The following is a 22,439-nucleotide window of genomic DNA, read 5'->3' on the forward strand; positions in this document are numbered from 1 at the left end:
GTAGAGAAGAGTATTATTTATATTAATTAAAAAAGATATTTATTTCAGTGATTTCTTATTAATTATATAATGTCTATTATTATATTACTATATTATTATTTCACTATATTATTATATAATTTCTATTATTATTATATAACTCTGATAATAATCATCTCTCTCTTTTTATTCTTCTTTTAGATAGAAAGTGAACTTCTTTGAATCTGATTCACTACTCTTATTTCTTTTCTCACATCTTATCTGTTCATGTATTATACATGATATTTATCTGAGTATGAAGTTTTCCTCTAATAAGTGAAGCAGTATCAATTGAATACTCTTTCACTTACTGCTCTTTATATGCTATCTTTTGAGACATTCTAGAATCACACTGATATGATAACTATGAATTATTTTATAGACAGAATTATCATGTTCTGGAGAAGCCTGCTCTCATCAGTTTTTAGACATGCTATCAGATGCGACTCAAAGGTTGCTTGAGCCAGTGTACAATTACAGGCGTACACCGGCTTCTTATATACTGTACACTAAATTAATTGGTGGCTGCTATGGCCCCTTTACATTCGTAAGCAAGTTCGGAAGCGGCCGTGTTATTATCCGGCGGTCGTACGTTCTTCCGAACCACAGGAGTGGTCACTTTTAACCATTGTCTAGATTATTCAATGACAGCTTATCACAGTTTTGCACACACTGATTCCAAAATGTTAACCTCAATAAGCTTGCTGTCAGACAGTTTCTCCTCTCAAATGATTGATTGCCCACCTCTATTTGAGCCCTTAATAATTCCCCTCACTCAGTTATATAACTAGATAAATGTTACTTTCCAGCATAGCCAAGCTTTCACAACAGATCACATATTTTGACCCAGGAACTCTTCTTCCTCATTAGCCTTTCCATTGATGACTGCTCGCTCTTTAGCAGGAAAAATAGCCTCTCAGCCTGGGCTGAATACTGCTCCCATATCATGGAAACTAGCAGTTTCGTCAATTCTACAGAATACCGAAAGCACGTTGACTTTGTGCTGAAGGAGGAGCTTGGAGAGATACATGTCAATATCCCTGAGTTCTTTGACACATACTTTGGAAATATTCCACAACTCACTGCAGCTTCACAAGCGTTGTTGAAAGGGTGCAAGAGAGGAGACAACTCACTTTACAGTGAAGAGAAGGGCTGTCGGGGCTGGCCTGAACTTGTGACAGAAAAAGATGTTCTGGGATGGCTGGCTAACATCATTGCTGAGCTTGTACAATTAGCTGAAGCACAAGAGCTGTCCTGGAAGATTGACTGCAGACCTCTCACACAGCCAAGCCAGCTACTACAGAGGTCTATCGCGGAGAGAAAGCTCGATATCGGCTTTGTTGATGATTCGATGATCACAGAAGACTTCAGATGTCACTGGTCACAGATCCTGGTGTCAGGAGAGCTGAAGAATGATCTGAAATATGACAGGAAATCCAGGGCATGATTTGATCTTAGCAGATATTTCAGGGAGGTTCTTTCTGTGCAGGACACTCATTGTTTTGTGCTGGGGTTCACCCTTTGCAGGCTATTTCTGCAACTATGAAACTTTGACTGCCTGGGCAGGATCATGTTGAAGGAGTTCAACATCAATCAGAACAGTCTTCAATTTGTATCTGTTGTCCTTGAATTCCTCCTGATGAGCTGGGAGCAACTTGGGTTTGATCTCATCATCATCATGACCGGGACTGAACAGTATATTAAGATTGAGAAAGATGGTATGAAGGAACAGCTGATCATTGACAGAATTGTTGAATGAGCACACTGCATTGCTGGGTGAGCCACAACCTGCTGAAAGACACACTGTGAGACTGATAAATTACAGACACTGCTGATTGTCAAGGACTTCTGACAATATTCAGAATGCACTGAGGAAGGAGAGTTGTTGCAAGAAGCAATGATGAAGAGGGTCAAGAATGTGATGAAGTACTATCACCATGAAACCATTCACATTGATGTCAAGGTTGATAATGTCTTGGCTATCCGAAAGGGTCTCAGTATTCTGATGAAAGATGAGAAGGGTGGCTTTAAGGCGACAGTGCAGTGTAGTATGTCTCAAAGAGGACAAAAGAGCCAGGGCAGCACCACTGGCCAGAAGTGATCCCCTGACTGTGTGGACACAGCTAGACTGGCCGCCGGGACCATGAATTTCATGTTTGATCCCATTTGGTCTGGTCCCATACATTTCTTGGCGTGAATCCCGCTGGGACTGACTATCAAAAAAACATGTAAAGTGACTATATATCAGATCTTAAAATGAAACCATGACTTGAAAAAAATGAGAAAGTGGTCTCATTTAGTCCCATTTAGTCCCATTCTTGGCATAAGATTACTATTTTTAGACATTTTAAGGTTTTTTTTAGACTATTTTTAATTTTTTAAAAAGTAACACTTTTTGATAATGCTCAAATGAGATTTAAAGTCATTTAAAGTCATAAAAATAATTTAAATTGAGAAGTGGAAATCATGATCTCATTTGAAAAATGTGACAAGAGTAGACAGTAAGTCCCACTGGGACAGTATGGGACTACTATCTAATGTTAAAACTGTGTAATGGGATCAGTCGAATTGGTAATGAGACTATCAAAAAATCTGGTCCTGGTCCCAGACACGGTCACACGGTCAGTCTAGACACAGCGCTTCCTCCTCCCCCAAGCAAATGTACCCAGTCAAGTTCTTCATTCAAACCTGCCGGCGGCTCAACCCAATTAAACTGAGTGCACCGCCGCGTCGTTATCCGGGACTACAGGAAACCAATCTACCAGAATAGCTTGAAGGCCGTTCTGCTCACTGCGCTGGCTGGCTGTATTGAAGGATACATGTCACTCCATGATGAGGCTGGCCTCATTCAATGCGATGTTTCCCCCCAGAACCTGATGGTGAATGAAGACAAGGATAACTCATCATGGCCTGCCTTTCTGATTGACCTTGACCTGGCAATCAGAGTACAACGGGATGCATCTTCCGGCGCATGGGGCAAGACAGGCACCAGGGCATTCATGGCCATTGGTGTCTTGTACGGTGAAAAGCATTGTTTCATGCATGATCTGGAGTCATTCTTCTGGGTCCTGTTCTGGATATACATTCACTATGACAGCCCAGGGAAGGGAAGCACTGTCAAGTGGTTTGAGAAATGGAATTATATGAGTACTGAAGAGCTGGCAGCTGCAAAGCAAGGAGTGATAAGTGAGGAGAGTGACTTTCTTAGAATTGCTGAAGACTATTTCACACTGAGCTATCAGTCCTTGATCTCTTGTGTCAACCGTTTACAACAGCTTGTCTTTCCAAACAGCGGATGGTGGAAGAAAGAAAATTCCAATCTATCCCGGAACATGATTGAAACGCTTCAAGATGGGGAAAATGACCCAAACATTGTAAACTAATGCAGATTCAGTGTATATGTTGATAGCGTATTGTAGCGTGACTTGCTTTTTGTTTGTGTTTTGATATAGCATGCATTTGAGTAAGAGTGAGGATGGACATGATTTGTGAGAACCGCAACTCCTTGTATTATATATATATCTCTCTATTGTACAAAACTAGTTCTCTAGGCTCCATTGATATTCTAACTATGCATTCTTTAGCTGGCGGTGTGATATCCGTCGTTACAGGTGAGTAATCCCGTGGGGAGCCCCGCTAGTTAGTCACCCAGCTAGAGATTTACGCCTCCGAGACGACAGACGAGTGGTTATGCGGACATGTCTTGGGTGCGTGGGGTATATTGATACAATATTCCCCCTTTCTACATCTCATGCTTTAACTCCATCAAACGGCCACATCATCTTCATATCTTGGCGGTCCTTCTCACTCTCCATGGCCGCCAAAACAGCCTCATATATACGTTGGTGAGCTTCCTTCACTTCCTCCCAGCGATCTTCAGGGATCCAGCCATCCTGCTCAACTCCCAACGTCTCAACAATATCCTGTCTGACAGCCAACATCTTGTCATAGATATCTAGTCGTTCCTGGTAAATGCGCACTTCCTCAGAGCCCAAGACAGGTATAGGACAACCTTCTTTAAAGCCGAAGTCTTGCCAATGGTCCCTCAGCTGCATCAATTCATGAGTAAATGGCACCACACCATCTTTCCAGGTCCGATGACAGTAGCGGAATGGTCGGAGGAGGATTTCGTCAATCTTTCTTACCGCCGCTAGCCGCGGAGCCAGAAGCCCTAAGCCTGCTTCAAAAGCCTGACTGCAGAGACTCTCCTCAGTGCCCTCTGATGTTTCATCCACAGGGGGCTTCGCGAAATCAGGTACGTCATCTGCATAGTAGAATGCTGGCTCAATACATGTGGATTGCCAATCAATAAAACCTGTCACAACAGTGGGATCATCCTCGGAGACAAAAATATTTCTCTTATGAAGGTCAGGATGGAATAGGGTTGGCGCCGCATTAGATTGTATCAGAGGGTGTTGTATCAATTTGGGAAACAGGGCCTGGCCCAGACCCAAAAGTTCCAGATGCTCGCTCACAGCGCCTTGATAAGACGGTTGCTGATGAGGAACAGGATCATCGGCGGGGGGCAGTCTCGCAAGGCCGACATCAATTAGGGCAGAGGAGTATGAAAGAAGGTCACGCCCTAAAGATACCAACGAGTGAGAAACTATGATATATTTTAAAGAGAAAGAATATCTTACATGGTCCCCTATTAGGTCCCTTAAATGCATAGTATCTGGGCTCTCCAACATTGCAATCCCAGTATGTGTTTCTGCAACTCGGCCCAATGCAGTACTTATAGTCATCTAGCTTTTGCTTCAAACCAGTATCAAGAAACACTGCATCGGCAAAATAAAGACTGCCATATCCTGGAAAGTCAAGTTCAGACATCTTCATAATATTTGTGGAAATTGATCTAATGCAATTCATTTTCTGCGGAAAGGACATCTTCGGCCACATTTGATGCAGTGGAACGCCGCCGGCATGTTCCATTATAATGTATGCTGAGCCAATGGGGTTGGCCAGGTCGTCACTCCAGTCCAAGATGGTTGGAATTGGTATTTCGGCATTCTGTTGCACTGTATGGACAAGTAAGTAAAGTTGCCTTACCAAATCTAGATCCTCATGCATGTGGCCTTACAATAAGTAATTGTTGCAACTTCGGAGTTTGTGATAAATCTAGCTGGTCCAGCAACAGATGTTGGAATCTTTGCAACAACACATCTCCCATTATCAGTTGTAATAATGAATGCTCTACTGAAGCCACCCTCCAGTTTCTGACAGCTCTGTATTGAAGTGGCAGAAGGACACAGAGAGAGGACTTTTTCACACAGGCGGTCAAAATTGAACTGTAGATACCGTGCTTCACGCTGCGGGCTGTCAAGGTGTAGCCATCGACCGGCAGTGTAGTCAAAGAGTGCTTTATTACATTGTTAAAAGTTATATGGTCAATGGAGTGTTAAGGAACTCACACTTCATGGATTGACATCCTGCCATTGGCGCTTGCGAGATAGTCCGGTGTCCACTCATCAGTGAAGTTCGTCTGAACTGAATGGGCTTGGGTCTCTTAAAAGAGTAAAGGAGTAATTTGTGGCATCTCATAATCATTTCAGGGGCAATATCGAGGGTAGACGGAGTAGACTGACCGTGTGACCGTGTCTGGGACCAGGACCAGATTTTTTGATAGTCTCATTACCAATTCGACTGATCCCATTACATGGTTTTAACATTAGATAGTAGTCTCATACTGTCCCAGTGAGACTTACTGTCTACTCTTGTCACATTTTTCAAATGAGATCATGATTTTCACTTCTCAATTTAAATTATTTTTATTACTTTAAATGACTTTAAATCTCATTTGAGTGTTATCAAAAAGTGTTACTTTTTAAAAAATTAAAAATAGTCTAAAAAAAACCTTAAAATGTCTAAAAATAGTAACTTTATACTAAGAATGAAACTAAATGAGATCAAATGAGATCACTTTCTCATTTTTTTCAAGTCATGGTTTCATTTTAAGATCTGATATATAGTCACTTTATCTGTTTTTTTGATAGTCAGTCCTAGCGGGATTCACGCCAAGAAATGTATGAGACCAGATCAAATGAAATCAAATGTGAAATTCATGATTCTGGTGGCCAGTCTAAGACAGAGTAACTATTTTAAAACTTGCATAATACTTGCTCAGTGCAAACATTGAAGTGTGTGATTATCTCAGTAAACTCAGCCACTTCACTCCGAGCTAACTCAATTCAAACTACTGCTACTTTCTGCCAAGTCCTGCTAACATCTGAGTCAATCAACTGTCACAGAGCTTATACTAAATCTAAATAGAATATTCTTAGTAAACTCTTTACAGAGTATGTGAGAAAAAATGATTTCTATTTATTAGTAATACAGAAATAATTTACTTTAATCATAATATTTAAGATAGAATTACTATATAATATCACTTATAGATTATTTCTCTATTATTTTAAAGAATTAATTTTTTAATTTTCTATTAATTAATATAATTTTTATCTGAAAATATATATATTCTAAGTATAAAGTATCATATTAAAAACTGCTACTATGTTTTTAAATATAGAAATGATTTACTAATTTTTCAATTATAATTATATCTAGTTATTTAATATCTTGTAAGAAATCCCGCTTCTTGTGAATTCTTTACCCCTATTCCTATCTCTCATGTAACTAATAGAGCTAGCGGCTCTTGGCTACACACAACTATATAGACTGGAGTTCATGAATACTATTCATAACTCAGCTTGAATGCTATTATACATTTGATCTCTATATTTTATCTTTCTACTGTGAATACTTCTAGTAGTTAATAGTATATATCATATCAAGCTACAAACACCTGAATAATCATCTGTGAGCACTTATTCTTACATTTCAAGCTCAGTCAGTCAGCAATCACTTATTATGACTGAAAGAACTAGAAACTTATATACTTTAATCTCTGTGAACTCTACTGCAGACACTCAGAAACAGTTATCTGAATCATGAATAATTTCTATGAAAGAAGTCTCAGAGAACTTATTAATCACTTATAAGATATTATTCTCTATATCTGTGACAGAGAAACTCTCTGAACTCATGAATAAATCAATCTCAGTGAAGAACATTCTTAAGCATCTTTTACAGAACTAAGCTATTTTTCTATAAGAAATACTTACTGTCTGTAAACACTCTCAAACTGAGTCTCTAGACATGATCTTCAGAGATACTTACAAACTGAAAAGAAACTTTCTTAAGCTGTGATTACTTAAGATTACTTATCAAATCACAATCTATAAAAGCTTTTGCAAGTTTGTATTTAAAATTGACTCACAAGTCTGACTGTGTAATATGAAAGATGAAGAAGCTGTCATCTATATAATAACAGATCTCTATTACACTGAAGTCAAGAACTGACTGAATTATCTAGAGAATAATTATAAGAGATCTCACTGATCTATTCTCAAGATCTATCTAAAGAATAAGTTGAAAAACTCTGCAAGCTGAACAGAGAATATCTGAACTGTAATTATTAATATTAGAAAAAGAGATAAGAAATCTGATGAAGACTACTCACAGTATTTTATGAAATTATGATATAAATTAGAGTCTGTGAAAACAGAGTTCTGAAACAAGACCTGAATGATGATATTTATAAAGAGACTGAATAAAGATATATAGAATAAGCTTATTGAGTAAGACTCTAAGTTCTTGATTCTGAAGAAACTGATGACTCTCATTCATCACTTGCAGATCACTGTGAGAGTCACAGATCTATGAAGAGTAGATTATTAACTGACTCTGTGAGAGCTAGAACAACAGAGAACAGATTTATCAGAAAAAGATGATAAGATACAGAGAGATTCATATCTGACTACTAAGTAGAGAGAGAGAGCTTTATAAGCTTCTGTGAATAGAGTATATAATAGAAAGATTAAGAAAAAGAAACTCTGCTTTATCTGTTCTAAATCAGAACATCTTCATACAAACTGTCTAAATAAATTAAAATAGAAATTTGAGAAGTCATGAACAGAGTCAGTAACAGTCTTCTTAAGAGTCTTGAAGCTGATATCTGAATCTGTTACTCTCTTAATAAAAATACTTGCTTATAAAGAGAGACTGTACTGCAGTACTGCTGTCTCACAAGTATAAGAAGTATTAATAAACTCAGAATCTCAGGTCACTGTAATGTCTCTAAAGCTTGTAAAGTAAATGAGCTGAAAGATGAAGACTGAGAATCTGCTCTTATAATAAGCAGAATATGAGAACTCAGATCTGAGAACTGAGAGACTTATAAGAATTATCTTTGAATTACAAGATCTCTCTGAAATCTGAAGAAGATTTGCAGAAACTGTGATTATTATAAATATTATAGATGATATGTACTTGAGACTTGTATAACTTCAAAGACACAATTCACACATAGCTGTCTATAAGTCAGGTTTATACTTCTGATCAGTGTTAACAGACTCACTTATAAAGATAGAATCAGTTAATACTGTAGAGTTAGTTAGAGAAGACAAGCTCATCTATATAATAACTTTGTAAGTATCTGAGAACCTTACAGTCATGAAAACTGAGCTTCAGATATTAGAGAAATACTGAGATCTTACAGAGATATTCAGCTCAGTAAAGACAGCTAAGCTTCTCTCTCACTATAAGAAGAATCTAATAATAGATTTAATAGAAGAGTAGAAACTCTTCTAAGAACTAATCTATAAGCTCTCTTATTATAAAATAGAGATCTTACAGATCTATGTGAAGAAGAATCTGAAGAATGACTTTATCTAATTTTCACAGGTCTTCACAGAAGTCTCTGTGATGTTCATGAAGAAAAAGAATAAAGATCTCAGATTATATATAGATTACTGTGATCTGAACTTCAAGATAATAAAGAGCTGCTACTCTCTGTCTCTGATTAAGAATGTGATTAACTGTCTCACAAGAGCTGTCATATTCACACAACTGAATGTGATTAATATATATACACAGCTGTGAATACAGTCTGAAAATAAATGAAAGACTGTCTTTAGAACTGCACTGAGATTGTTTAAATATCTAGTAATATCTTTTAATCTGACTAATATCCCTGCAGTATTTCAGTCTTTCATTAATAAAATACTTCATGTATATCTGAATATCTTTGTAATAATATATCTGAATGATGTGATGATGTACTCTGTGAAGAAGAAAGAATATACTGAGTATGTGTAAAGTATGTTGAAGGTCTTAGATAAGACAGAACTGTATATTAAGCTTATAAAGTATAACTTCAGTGCTTATCAGATTCATTTCCTAGAATATGTAATTACTACAGATAATATTCAGATGAAATCTTCACAGATTGAGACTATTCTATTATAATCAGAGTCAACTAGTCTTTATAAGATTCAGATCTTTCTGAGCTTTGTGAATTTCTATAGATAATTTATCTTTGTATTCATAAGAATCTTCTTGACTCTTATAGATATACTGAAGAGTGAAAATAAGAAGAAGTTATTCTGTGAATAAAGAATGAAAAGATTATTAAGAAGAGAGAACTGTAAGAACTTTCTTATCTCAGAAGCTCACAGAGCCTTTATAAGATTGAAATAGATATTCACAGATACAGTGATACTGTTTCACTTTGATTTCTTACTCTTAATCAGATTGAAGACAGATGTCTTCTTCTTTATAATTTCAGAAATAGTCTCATGAGTCACAACTACAGTCAAATGAGAACTGAGTTTCAGTAATCTTTTTCTCATGAAAGATACAACCTGCAGAGATCAACTATGACATTTATAATCAGAAGCTTCTTATAATAGTGAAATTCTTTCATCACTGATATCACTACTTCAAGAGCCTTGTAACAGTGATTACTGTTAGAACTGATTATAACAGCTTATAACAGTTTACTTCAATTAAGAAACTCTTATAATAACAGATTTGCTGAGCTCAGAGACTGAGTGAGTTCTGATTCAAGATAGAACATATTAAGAAAACTAAGAACTCAGTGAACAGACTCTCTCACAGATCAGACTATGTTAAGAAGATCAGAGTGACAGACACAGAGAGACTAGAGAAGATAGAAAAGCTTCACAGAATACTCAGACTGAGTATTATGAAGAGATTGACTGAAGAGTCTCTCAATTCTCTGTGAGAGAAGAGAGAAAAGAAAGAAAAGAAGCCTGTATAACTACTCTCTATAACACTGAGAGTTAACATTCTAGAGATCTCTGTGAGAATTCTTGAAGAGAGTATCTATAATCTGAAGAGTTTGCAGGCTTTGAGAAGCACTGTAGAAGATCTGATGCAAAGAGAAACAGAGTATAAGTCTTTATAAGATCTTCTATTCAGATTGTCTGAACTGTAACTGAAGAATGAATATACTCAGTATATTCAGAAACTGCTCACAGCAGAAATCAATCCTGCAGAAATAAAGAATTGAAGAGACTTAAATAATCTCTTACAAAGAGAGAACTGGATTTATATATCTATGAATAAGTTTCTATGTGTAGAACTCATTAAAAGATATCATGACTCTTCTCTAGTGAGTCATTTTATAGATACTAGAACTCATGAGTTACTTATAAGAAAATACTTCTGACTGAAGATGTGAGAACTTGTGAAGAAGATAGTGAATTCTTGCACTGTTTATCAGAGTTCACAGATAGTGCAGTTCAGATTATATAAAGAACTTACTTCTCTATTCATTCTGCAGAAACCTTGAAAACAGCTAGAAATGAATACTCTTATAAGCCTCTCTGAAAGTAAGAATATATATAATACCTGTTTTGACAGTGTGCTGATGATAGTAAATTACTTTATTAAGATAGCACACTTTATACTCATCTATAAGAACTTAAAGTTAAAGAATTTAACTTATATCTTTATCTGCAATGTAGTCTGATTGCATGAATTATCTATAAATATTATCTCAGACAGAGAATTAATCTTTGTAGAAGAGTTCTAATCTGATCTGATAACTATACTGAAGATCTTATAAGATCTAAGTATAGCTTTTTATCAACAGACAGATGATTAGACAGAATATCTGATAAGTATATTAAAATAGTATCTGCAGTGCTTTGTCAATTATAATTAGAATAACTGAGTACATTGATTATCACTTACAGAGTTCATATACAATAACTCAAAGCATGTTAGCACAGATAAAACCCTCTTTAAGATACTCACTGAGACTTATCTGTGAATAATCTTGATGAACTCATGAGAGTATATTATAGAGTGTAATAATATCTGTGAATAGACTGAGAGAATTCAGAAGATCTGAAAGAAAGCTTATAAATTCTTAAAAAAGACTCAAGAGTATCAGAAGAGATATTATAACTTTAAGTATATTATAAAGAGTTTTAAGAAAGATAATAGAGTCTGACTGAGTCTAGAAAATATTATTACACAGAGATCTAGTAAGAAGCTGAATCTTTTATAAACAGAGTCTTATAAGATTGTGAAGAAAGTTAGCTTACAGTTCTATAGATTGAAACTGTCACCTGAGTTGTAGATATATAATATTTTTTATATCTTTTTACTCTGTGAATATAAGAAATTCTTAGAAGAGAACTCTGTGACTCATCACTCTGTCTATAGAGCACTAGAGAGTGAAAGAGAATACTAGATTAAAGAGATTATTAACTCAGAGAAGTGAGATTATAAGCTCTGATTCAAGATTCAGTGATAAGAATATTCTGATAAGATGAATGAGTTCATTTGAAAATTATCTGAGTAGATAAGATATCTGCAGAAGCTGAGACATGACTTTTATACTGTGAATTCTGATAAGTCAGAATGACATGATCTTTGCTAAGAACCTGATTATAATAAAGATATTAACACTGTTATTTACAAATTCTAGTCTATAAGATGATGAGTTTCTACTGAGATGAACAGTCTGCAGTGTATATAAGAGAAGAAGAAATCATATTCTTATTAAAGTTAAAAAATAAGAAAATAAACAGAGCTGTGAACACAATTTGAAGATTAATAAAGAAAAAATAAAGAAAACTCAAACTCACATTCTCATCACTTATAACACTCAATTCTCTCACAACTATCAATTTTTCTCTTTAAAGAAGCAGAGAGTATTATGTCTGTGATACAGATAATTGTTATATTTAATATAAAGATTATCAGAAATGCACAGACTTCAGAGAAGCTGAATATCAGAGTGTGCATAGTTGCAGCAGAATCTTGAGAACTGACTGTCTATGTATATAATCAGATATTTCTCATGAAGCTATGTCTGCTTTCTCAGTTATACTGAAGTATTCAGCTCAGAAACAATTGAGATATAGAGAGAGAGCTTATCTGCTCAGATTAACTCTCATCACAAATTCATGATATTCACATTGTCTTATTTACTCAGATTTTGTGAGTATCTGAGAACTCATCTCTTATTGACAATGAGATTGCAGAAATACACTGCAGTGTGAGAATCATTAATAGAGAATCTAGACATATTTGCATATGTCTGATCAGAGATTGTACAGACAGAGAGAGAGTGATCATAGGCCTGCAGAGCTGCAGAAGACACTGACAACACTGAGAGCTTTATAAGAACTGTCAGCTAGAATCTGTAAGAAATTACTTATAACAAGACTTACAGCAAAGAAAGAAACTGTGCTGCTTGAAGTCAGAAACTGACCTGAGAGAGACAGAGAATTGACTGCTGATCTGAAGATTGAATACAGTGACAGAGCTGAGAGAGATAAAGATACAGTTATGAATGACAGTATCTCTGCTTCATCAGCCAGTAAAAAGTAATCAGAGAAGTTACAAAAACACTTATAAGAAGCTCAGCAGTGATCAGACATTGTTGTGAAGATATTGAAATTGAAAAATTTTTATTCTTGAGAAGTTCTTGAATCAATATATAGATATTATCAGAAATACTCTCTCTCTGTTATCTGAGTGAAAACACTTCATGAATGAATGAGAATACTTATAGTTTGTGAGAATGAAAGCTGTTACAGAAAAAGAAAAAAGAAGATAAGATTTTATAAACAGATCTGAGATATTTATACTACTCTAGAGAGATTTATTTACACTGTGAGTGATTCTGCAGAACAGTCAGATCACTCTAGTAAATAAGAGTGATTATGAATCACAGATCTGAATCTTTCTATATGACTATAAAGAGTGATTACAGACTGTAAACATCTTGATTCTATAATTTTACAGAGTTAATGAAAGAATAGAAAATTCCTCACAATTCTACAGTGTTAAAGAACAATGATTTATAAAAATAAGTGAAAGATTAACTCATAAATGTTTCTCTTTAATAAGAGTAATCTTATAGAGAGTGATTCATCTGTGAGATGAATCTGTGTAATAATCATACAAAGAATCTTGTGAAAATAATTGAGAGTCAACTGAAATTCTTCTATATAAAAGATATGAGATGAATCTGTGTGATAGTCAGAGAAGAATCTGTAGATTATAAAGAATCTCATGAAATAAGAAACTGAGTGACAGACTCTTTTCTCTTCATAGTAATAAGAGATTTTTCCTCACTGAGATTTTTATAGATGTGAAGAGTTTTTAGTGAGTATCACTGCAGTGCTGAGTTAATTCTATGAAGTCACTCAGTGAAAGGCTTTATGAATAAAGTCTTAGAGAGAAGAGAGTATGTAAGAAATCTCACTTCTTACAGATTCTTTATCTCTATTTCTATCTCTCATATAATCAATAGAGCTAGCAGCTCTTGACTACACATAACTATATAGACTGAAGTTCATGAATACTATTCATAACTCAGCTTGAATGCTATTATACATTTAATCTCTACATTTTATCTTTCTATCATGAATACTTCTAGTAGTTAACAGTACATATCACGCCAAGCTGCAAACACCCGAATAATCGCCTGCGAGCACTTATTCTTACATATCTTGATCTTGCTATTAAAACATCTATTCAGCTATCAGAAACTATAGTTAAAATACTAAATATATTTTTCAGTAACTTTTAACAACTTCTAGTAACTTCTGATCTCTTAATAATCTTATATAGTATATTAACTTATAATAACTTCTAATAACTTCTAAGATCTTGTGATAACTTTTAAATTAATTATATAATACTTCTTTTTAATAGCTGAGTTGAATAATATTTTATTAACTGCATTAAATATAATTAAGAGAAATTAAAGAAAATATACAAGTCAGCTATAATAGTAGCTTTAAAAGTTATTATTAAAATAAATACTTTTAATAAATATTAAAAATATATTATAACTTATTATAAGCTATACTAAATTAAATAGTATTAATAAATAATAGAATATTATTTAGTATTATCTTTAATAAATACTTTAAGATCTATATTCAGATTCTGAGTATATTCTTCAATTATATATAGAATAAGTCTGTATACTTTAGTATATAATATATGAATATAGTAATACTTTATTCATTATCAGAACTAGTTATAAAAAGAGTTTTATTCTTTAATTCTATATAATTTTAACAGAAAAAATAATTCTTTAACTGATTTCTCTAAATAAGTTTAGTAATCAGTAAATAAAAGATATAATATAATTTTTCAATATTAATTCTTATCTAATCAGTACTGATAATCTTCAGAGATAAGAAGACTTACTTAAACATATTTAATAGAGTGAGTATATATATATACTACTCAGTTCAAAGTAAGCTCTTTATAAGTAATTTCAGTATATTCTTCAAGACTCTACTTTATAAGAAAAGATTGAGCTTGTAGCTATTAATAAGTGTTATCTTATTATATAGTAAAGTTAATTCTACAGTCAGTTTATTAAACTGAGATATCTGAGATTACTTCTTTATAAGAATATTATCTGATTTAACTATTCTATAACTCTTAGTAGTAAAGCTGAGAATATTATTCTTTAAAAGACTGAATTTCATTCTATTAATATAAATTCATAGCAGACTCAGATTATTTAAATTTTTATTAACTATTTTAATATCTTTATTAGTATATATTTAATTTCATACAGTAAACTTATATTCTATAATATATTATATTTTTTATTAAATAAGATTATTGATACAGATGAAAAGATTATATTTTAATATATTTTTAAAGATTATTATCTTTATTAATAGTTATATTAAGATTTAATAAGCAGTGTAATATTTTTAATTAATACTTCTTCAGATCTGTCAGAATAATAGATAGAATATTAATAATACTGATATCTCTTTTATTAATAATATTATTTAGTATTTTATATCTTAAGTGTCTGAAGTGAATCAGAATATTCACTTTAAAAAGTTTATAAAATTAATATTAAAAATATAAATTATAATGATAATAATCTCACTGAGTATAAGTATAAATATTTCAGATATTAAGTATACTATTGTATAAGAATTTTCTATTAAGAGAGATAATATCATGAATATTTAATAATAATATAAGTAAGAGAGTTATAAATCAGATTAAAAAAGTTATATTTTAATTCTTCTTCTTTACTGAGTATTTAACTTTGAAGATTATGAAAAGAAAGCTATTCAATCTTCTTAACTATCAGTGAAATAAAGATCTCAGTAAAGAACTTGATATCAGATTAATCAGCTATTATAGTTTATAAATTTAAAGAATATATCTGATACTAAAAGTATTGCATTAAATATAATAAATCAGAGTTAAAGTTAATGTAGAATAATCACTGTGAAGATATGAATAGAGAATGAAATATAAAGATAAGTTAATCTCTTCACTGACTGAAAGAGAATTATTAATAGCTTATATCACTGAAAAGCTCTTCTGATCTATCTTAAGAAGAATTAAGTCTTATTTACAAAAACCGCTCCACCACGAACTCGCTCGATTTTTCGAATAAGAACCCGCCGATAGATCCATCGAAAAGCCCTCGATCATACGAGCATTTTGACCCCATCGCCGACCGCATACCCCGTGTGGTGGTGGAGTTATCCAGCCAAACATGAACCAGACATCGTTCAAAACTCCTGTGTGGGATTATCCCCCATTCTCCCCTACCACACCACAACCCTGGGCCAAATTGCCATACAAATTGTAAGGTGAAGAGACCTAGCCATATGCACCAATGTTCTCGATTTTGGAAGATCCCCGATCTGTAGTTGTGGAGATATCCGAGGAGCGACCTCCGCGAAAACCCTGTCCATCTTTGATGTTCCAAAACACCAACGCCAAGTCCCACCCTCGTACCGCCCTTCCTAATCTGGCCCATCCCCGGCAGAAAAATACAAAAAGATACCTCGGCGATCATATCAAGCACATAATCAACAGTCACTTCTGAAGTGCAATCTCCGCGGTCTGTCTTCAGTGTATCTAGACTAGACTGGCCGCCGGGACCATGAATTTCACATTTGATCCCATTTGGTCTGGTCTCATACATTTCTTGGTGTGAATCCCGCTAGGACTGACTATCAAAAAAACATGCAAAGTAACTATATATCAGATTTTAAAATGAGACCATGACTTGAAAAAAATGAGAAAGTGATCTCATTTAATTTCATTTAGTCTCATTCTTAGCATAAAGTTACTATTTTTAGACATTTTAAGGTTTTTTTTAGACTATTTTTAATTTTTTAAAAAGTAACACTTTTTGATCATACTTAAATAAGATTTAAAGTCATTTAAAGCAATAAAAATAATTTGAATTGAGAAGTGAAAATCATGATCTCATTTGAAAAATGTGATAAGAGTAGACAGTAAGTCTCACTGAGACAGTATGAAACTACTATCTAATGTTAAAACTGTGTAATGAAATCAGTCAAATTGATAATGAAACTATCAAAAAATCTGATTCTGATATCAGACATAGTCACACAGTCAGTCTAATCAAGACATTAATGTTAAGTCTCACTCTCATATCACCTCTCTCAATCTGACTCATCTCTGACAGAAAAGTATAAAAAGATATCTCAGTAACTGTACTCAATACATAATCAGCAGACATGATAACTATAAAATCAGTATATTTTAAGATCTGACTGAGCCTTTGATTTCTGCACAGTGAGATATATTAAATCTAGTTTTAATACCTCAATATTCAATAGATTCTGCAAGAGCGTGAGAACAGCAATACTAGATTTCTATTGAATTTGAGAATTAACTCTATATTGATATAATCATTAACAAAGTCTTCTATTTTGAGATATAAATAACCAGTTCCTCTACATCCCGCTGACAATATTTAAATTATTATATAGAAACAGACTTATATTCTCTATAATATTAAGACTCTGAAGAGAGAAAGTCTTGATAGAGAGTATATAGTAGTGTATATCTTAGCAGTTTCTATCTCATTCTTCTGCAGCAGTTAATGCAAAAAAAAAAAAGATTTTAGAAATAGTTTTTTACTTCTCTTGAAAAAGTAAGATGTTTTTCTCTGGATTTTATATAATATTCTTACAAAGAATTAAAAACAGAGTTATTTTCTGTCATAATTTTATATTCTTTTAAATAAGAATTAATATTTCAGTGACTGAAGAGCTTTCATTAATACTTAATTCTTTTTTACACTCTTTATTAACTGATTTGAGTTGCACACTTGTTGTGTGAGAAGAATTGAATAATTTAGAATAAAATTGAATAGTTTTAATCAATTTCTCTGCAAAAAATTGATTTATTTTTTGTCAGTTTTTCTCTCAAAAACTGTCATATTATCTGATTTATTATCAATTGATATCATACTTTTTCTCACTGTATCTCAAGAAAGAGATTGTAAAGATTTTATTAATTTATCTTAAAAATCAATTTTAGTTTATTAGATTCTCTTCAAAAATCTAATCTAGTTACTGAACTAGTGTGAAAAAAATCAGATGTTTTATACACAAAAGTCTGTTATTCTTCTTTTGAAATAGTCTGATCAACTTTTCAATTGAAAATAGACTTAGAAATCTCTTAATTAAAACAGTCTGATTAACTTTTCAATTCAAAAGAGTTTAATAAATATCTCAATTGAATTAGTCTGATTAACTTTTCATTGAGTAAGAATAATGAGTTCAAAAGTACACTCAGTTGATGTGGAAAAGAATGCTTTCTTAAATGCTATTTCTGAGATTGAAATTCTGAAGAAAAGAAAGAAAGAAGAAATAGAGAAACAATAAGTTCTTGAAATACAGAAACTTGAAAAAGTAAGTAAAACTCTTGAAAAGCAGTGTCTGAGTGAGATGAATGAAGAAGTTCTATTAATTCTTCATACTTAGACTAGACAACTACAGGAAATGATCAAGTTTAAACTTGGAATTTTAAACACAGTTCAAAAAACTTTGAAAATTTCTAATATAATCACTGACTTTTCAGTTTGCTCTTCTTTCTTTTCTACTTCTTCTTCTTCTTCTTCTTTAAATCAGAAGAAAATATATACTCAAGCAGCTGAATCTGCTATCTCTAAATCTACTGTCTTTAAATCTGCTATCTCAAAATCTGCTCAAAATTTTGAGAAAACTGAGAAGAATACTGCTCATACTTCTATTAATAGAAGAGTGAAGAAAAAAATGTAAAAAGAGAAAAATCTTCAAATCTTCAGAAATAGAAGACTTATTCTCAAAGTCTCAAATCAGAACATATTGCAGAGAAATAAGCTAAACTCAAACCTCATTTTCAGAATTAGAAATGAAATCAATCAGCAGTTCTTTTCTCAGTTAATGACTGATATTTGTGATTCAAAGGTTGCTTGAGTCAGTGTACGATTACAGGCGTACACCGGCTTCTTATATATCATACGCTAAATTAATTAGTGGCCGCTATGGCCTCTTTACACTCATAAGCAAGTTCAGAAGCAGCCGCGTTATTATTCAACAGTTATATGTTCTTTCAAATCATCATACATTCTTTCAAATCACATTCTCCCTCATCAGATTCAGTCACCCTCACATGACCATGACATCTGCTCTAGCTTCATGCGGATTAGCACGCTACTAGTGTTCACAATCTTGTGACCTATTTTTGATTCAGCTAGTGTTTCACATACACTCTCACAAAGAAACTTTCACTATATTACATCACTTATTCCATCGAACCGCTCCACCACGAACTCGCTCGATTTTTCGAATAAGAACCCGCCGATAGATCCATCGAAAAGCCCTCAATCATACGAGCATTCTGACCCCATCGCCGACCGCATACCCTGTGTGGTGGTGGAGTTATCCAGCCAAACGTGAACCGGACGTTGTTCGAAGCTCCTGTGTGGGATTATCCCCTGTTCTCCCCTACCACATCACAACCCCGGGCCAGAGTGCCATACAAATTGTAAGGTGAAGTGACCTAGTCATATGCACCAATCTTCTCGATTTTGGAAGATCCCCGACCTGTAGTTGTGGAGATATCCGAGGAGCAACCTCCGCGAAAACCCTGTCCATCTTTGATGTTCCAAAACACCAACGCCAAGTCTCACCCTCGTACCGCCCTTCCCAATCTGGCCCATCCCCGGCAGAAAAATACAAAAAGATACCTCAGCGATAATATCAAGCACATAATCAACAGACTCTTCTGAAGTGCAACCTCCACAGTCCGCCGCCAGTGTATCTAGACTTCAACACCAAGTCTCACGCCTGTACTACCCCTCTCAATCTGGCCCACCCCTAGCAGAATGATACAAAGAGATACCTCAGCAACAGCATTCAATACATAACTAGTGAACAATGAGTCAACAGCACATCAACAACTATAAAATCAGTATATCTCAAGATCTGACTGAGCCTTTGATCCCTGCATAGTGAGATATATTAAATCTAGTTTTAATATCTCAATATTCAATAGATTCTGTAAGAGATTGAGAACAGCAATACTAGATTTCTATTGAATTTGAGAATTAACTCTATATTGATATAATCATTGACAAAGTCTTCTATTTTAAGATATAAATAACCAGTTCCTCTACATCTCACTGACAATATTTATATTATTATATAGAAACAGACTTATATTCTCTATAATATCAAGACTCTGAAGAGAGAAAGTCTTGATAGAGAGTATACAGTAGTGCATATCTTAGCAGTTTCTATCTCATTCTTCTGCAGCAGTTAATGTAAAAAAAAGATCTTAGAAATAGTTTTTTACTTCTCTTGAAAAAGTAAGGTGTTTTTCTCTGGGTTTTACACAATATTCTTACAAAGAATTAAAAACAGAGTTGTTTTCTGTCATAATTTCATATTCTTTTAAGTAAGAATTACTTTTTCAGTGACTGAAGAGCTTTTATTAATACTTAATTCTTTTTTACACTCTTTATTAACTGATTTGAGTTGCACACTTGTTGTGTGAGAAGAATTGAATGATTTAGAATAAAATTGAATAGTTTTAATCAATTTCTCTGCAAAAAATTGATTTATTTTTTGTCAGTTTTTCTCTTAAAAACTGTCATATCATCTGATTTATTATCAATTGATATCATACTTTTCCTCACTGTATCTTAAGAAAGAGATTGTAAAGATTTTATTGATTTATCTTAAAAATCAATTTTAGTTTATTAGATTCTCTTCAAAAATCTAATCTAGTTACTGAACTAGTGTGAAAAAAATCAGATATTTTATATATAAAAGTCTTTTATTCTTCTTTTGAAATAGTCTGATCAACTTTTCAATTGAAAACAGACTTAGAAATATCTCAATTGAAACAGTCTGATCAACTTTTCATTGAGTGAAAACAATGAGTTCAAAAATACACTCAGTTGATGTGGAAAAAGATGCTTTCTCAAATGCTATTTCTGAGATTGAAATTCTGAAGAGAAGAAAGAAAGAAGAAATAGAGAAATAACAAGTTCTTGAAATACAGAAACTTGAAAAAGCAAGCAAGATTCTTGAAAAGCAGTATCTGAGTGAGATGAATGAAGAAGTTCTGTTAATTCTTCATACTCAGACTAGATAACTACAGAAGATGATCAAGTTCAAACTTAGAATCTCAAACACAGTTTAAAAAACCTTGAAAATTTCTAGTACAATCACTGACTCTTTATCTTGCTCTTCTTCTTTCTTTCTTTCTACTTCTTCTTCTTCTTTGAATCAGAAGAAAACATATGCTTAAGTAGCTGAATCTGCTGTCTCTAAATCTGCTGTCTCAAAACCTGCTCAAAATTCTGAGAAAACTGAGAAGAATACTGCTCATGCCTCTATTTATAGAAAAGTAGAAAAGAAAATGTAAAAAGAGAAAAACTTCTAAATCTTCAGAAATAGAAGACTTATTCTCAAAGTCTCAAATCAGAATATTCTGTAAAGAAACAAGCTAAACTTAAATCTCATTTTCAGAATCAGAAATGAAATTAATCAGCAGTTCTTTTCTCAGTTGATAACTGATATTGAAGTTCAAAAATCAGTTATAGCTTCAATTGAGCTATTATTCTTTGAAAACTTCATCATTCTGACTACAATGCCTGAATTCAGTGCTGAATTCCTTATTCAGAATGAGAATCTCTGAAAGTCAGCAGTAGAATCTTTGTTAAACACAATAATTCTATCTGAAAGAGATGAAAAGTGAGATAAATTCATTCTTTATAATATTTCAGTTGAAATTTTTGACTGTGAAGAAGGAATACTACTTCTCAAAAATGAATTAAAAGAATACAACTTCATTCAACTGAGAAAGAAGTCTGTATGACTAAATTCAATTGAGTTCAGATAAAGTAGAAGAAGTGCCTCTGTTCTAGTATATATAAAAACACTTGAACAGTCAAAGATCTCTGAAGTAAGAGTAGCAGGTTTGAAAATGAGAGTTCATGAATACAAAGACTCAAGAATGAATCTCAAAGCTCAAACACAGTGTTCAAACTATCAAAGATATGAACACTTTGTAATCTCATGTTTTAGAGACTCAAAATGTGCATTCTGTGTCAGAGATCACAAAACTAGTGAGCATAAATATAAAACATGCTTAAAAAGAGATGAAATTTGTCAACATACTCTGCTTAAGTGCTCTAATTGCAAAGAAAAACATGCATCTAGCTCAAAAGAATGTATGTTTACTCCTAGAACTCAAAAGAACTGAAGAAAAGATGAAGCTCAAAGTCAATCTAGAACTGAAGAGAAGAGTCAAGTCAGTAAACTCATAACTGCAAGCTTAAAAAGAAGAAACTCTCAATTATCTAAGTCTTCAAACTTCAATTCTTCAGTGAAATGTAAATAGAATTTGAATTCTCAAACTTCTATTAAGATTAGAGAATTGAGAAATGACTCTGATGATAAACTAGATATAATGTAAGCAGTTGAGATTTCTACTTTTCAGAACAGTTATAATCTACTATCTGATAATAGTGATTAGATTCTACTCTACTCTCTTTTAGTATGAATATACAACAAAAACAACAAAAAAAGTTTAAAAACTCTTCAAAAATCACGTTTGATGGAATAATCAAGGCAATTTCACTGAACTCTTTCAAAGTCTGCAAAACAGAGTCTTGAGAAGAATTCTGAGAGCATTCAAATCATCTTCTATTAAAGCAATGGAAATTGAAGCTTCAATTCCTCCTTCTGCTATTAGATTTGAAAAGGCCTGTATGAACTATGCTCTGA

At 33.2% G+C, this 22,439-nt stretch overlaps 4 protein-coding genes across 5 annotated transcripts; 2 read left to right on the forward strand and 2 right to left on the reverse strand.

Moving 5' to 3' along the window:
- Positions 1-668: 668 nt before the first annotated feature.
- On the forward strand, positions 669-1,499 carry BDCG_16102 (uncharacterized protein). Its single transcript, XM_045425367.1, has one exon. The coding sequence runs from the start codon at positions 965-967 to the stop codon at positions 1,463-1,465; it is 501 nt and encodes a 166-aa protein (XP_045279120.1). The 5' UTR covers positions 669-964; the 3' UTR covers positions 1,466-1,499.
- An 89-nt stretch (positions 1,500-1,588) lies between these two features.
- BDCG_16103 lies at positions 1,589-5,170 on the forward strand (the record flags this gene model as incomplete). Of its 2 annotated transcripts, XM_045425369.1 has the most annotated exons (5): positions 1,589-1,736; positions 1,881-2,115; positions 2,768-3,863; positions 3,970-4,273; positions 4,346-5,170. In XM_045425369.1, 3 exons carry the CDS (start codon positions 1,589-1,591, stop codon positions 3,399-3,401), a joined length of 1,017 nt encoding a protein of 338 aa, XP_045279122.1. In that variant the 3' UTR covers positions 3,402-3,863; positions 3,970-4,273; positions 4,346-5,170. The 2 variants fall into 2 exon arrangements, with proteins under 2 accessions (XP_045279122.1, XP_045279121.1); XM_045425368.1 differs by having other exon boundaries at positions 3,970-5,170.
- On the reverse strand, positions 3,768-5,454 carry BDCG_00345 (uncharacterized protein; the record flags this gene model as incomplete). Its single annotated transcript, XM_045415862.1, has 4 exons — positions 3,768-4,600; positions 4,659-5,036; positions 5,099-5,377; positions 5,430-5,454. The coding sequence occupies 4 exons, from the start codon at positions 5,452-5,454 to the stop codon at positions 3,768-3,770; spliced, it is 1,515 nt and encodes a 504-aa protein (XP_045271710.1).
- Positions 5,455-15,745: 10,291 nt separating this feature from the next.
- On the reverse strand, positions 15,746-16,327 carry BDCG_00346 (uncharacterized protein; the record flags this gene model as incomplete). The annotated part of the gene is made up of 1 exon (XM_045415863.1): positions 15,746-16,327. The coding sequence occupies one exon, from the start codon at positions 16,325-16,327 to the stop codon at positions 15,746-15,748; it is 582 nt and encodes a 193-aa protein (XP_045271711.1).
- Between the last annotated feature and the right edge of the window lie 6,112 nt (positions 16,328-22,439).

Source organism: Blastomyces dermatitidis, assembly GCF_000003525.1.
Source record: "Blastomyces dermatitidis ER-3 genomic scaffold supercont1.1, whole genome shotgun sequence".
NCBI lineage: Eukaryota > Fungi > Ascomycota > Eurotiomycetes > Onygenales > Ajellomycetaceae > Blastomyces > Blastomyces dermatitidis.

Coding starts and splice junctions, on each gene's coding strand:
- BDCG_16102 (XM_045425367.1), top strand. CDS start 965: ATGGAAACTAGCAGTTTCGTCAATTCTACAGAATACCGAAAGCACGTT.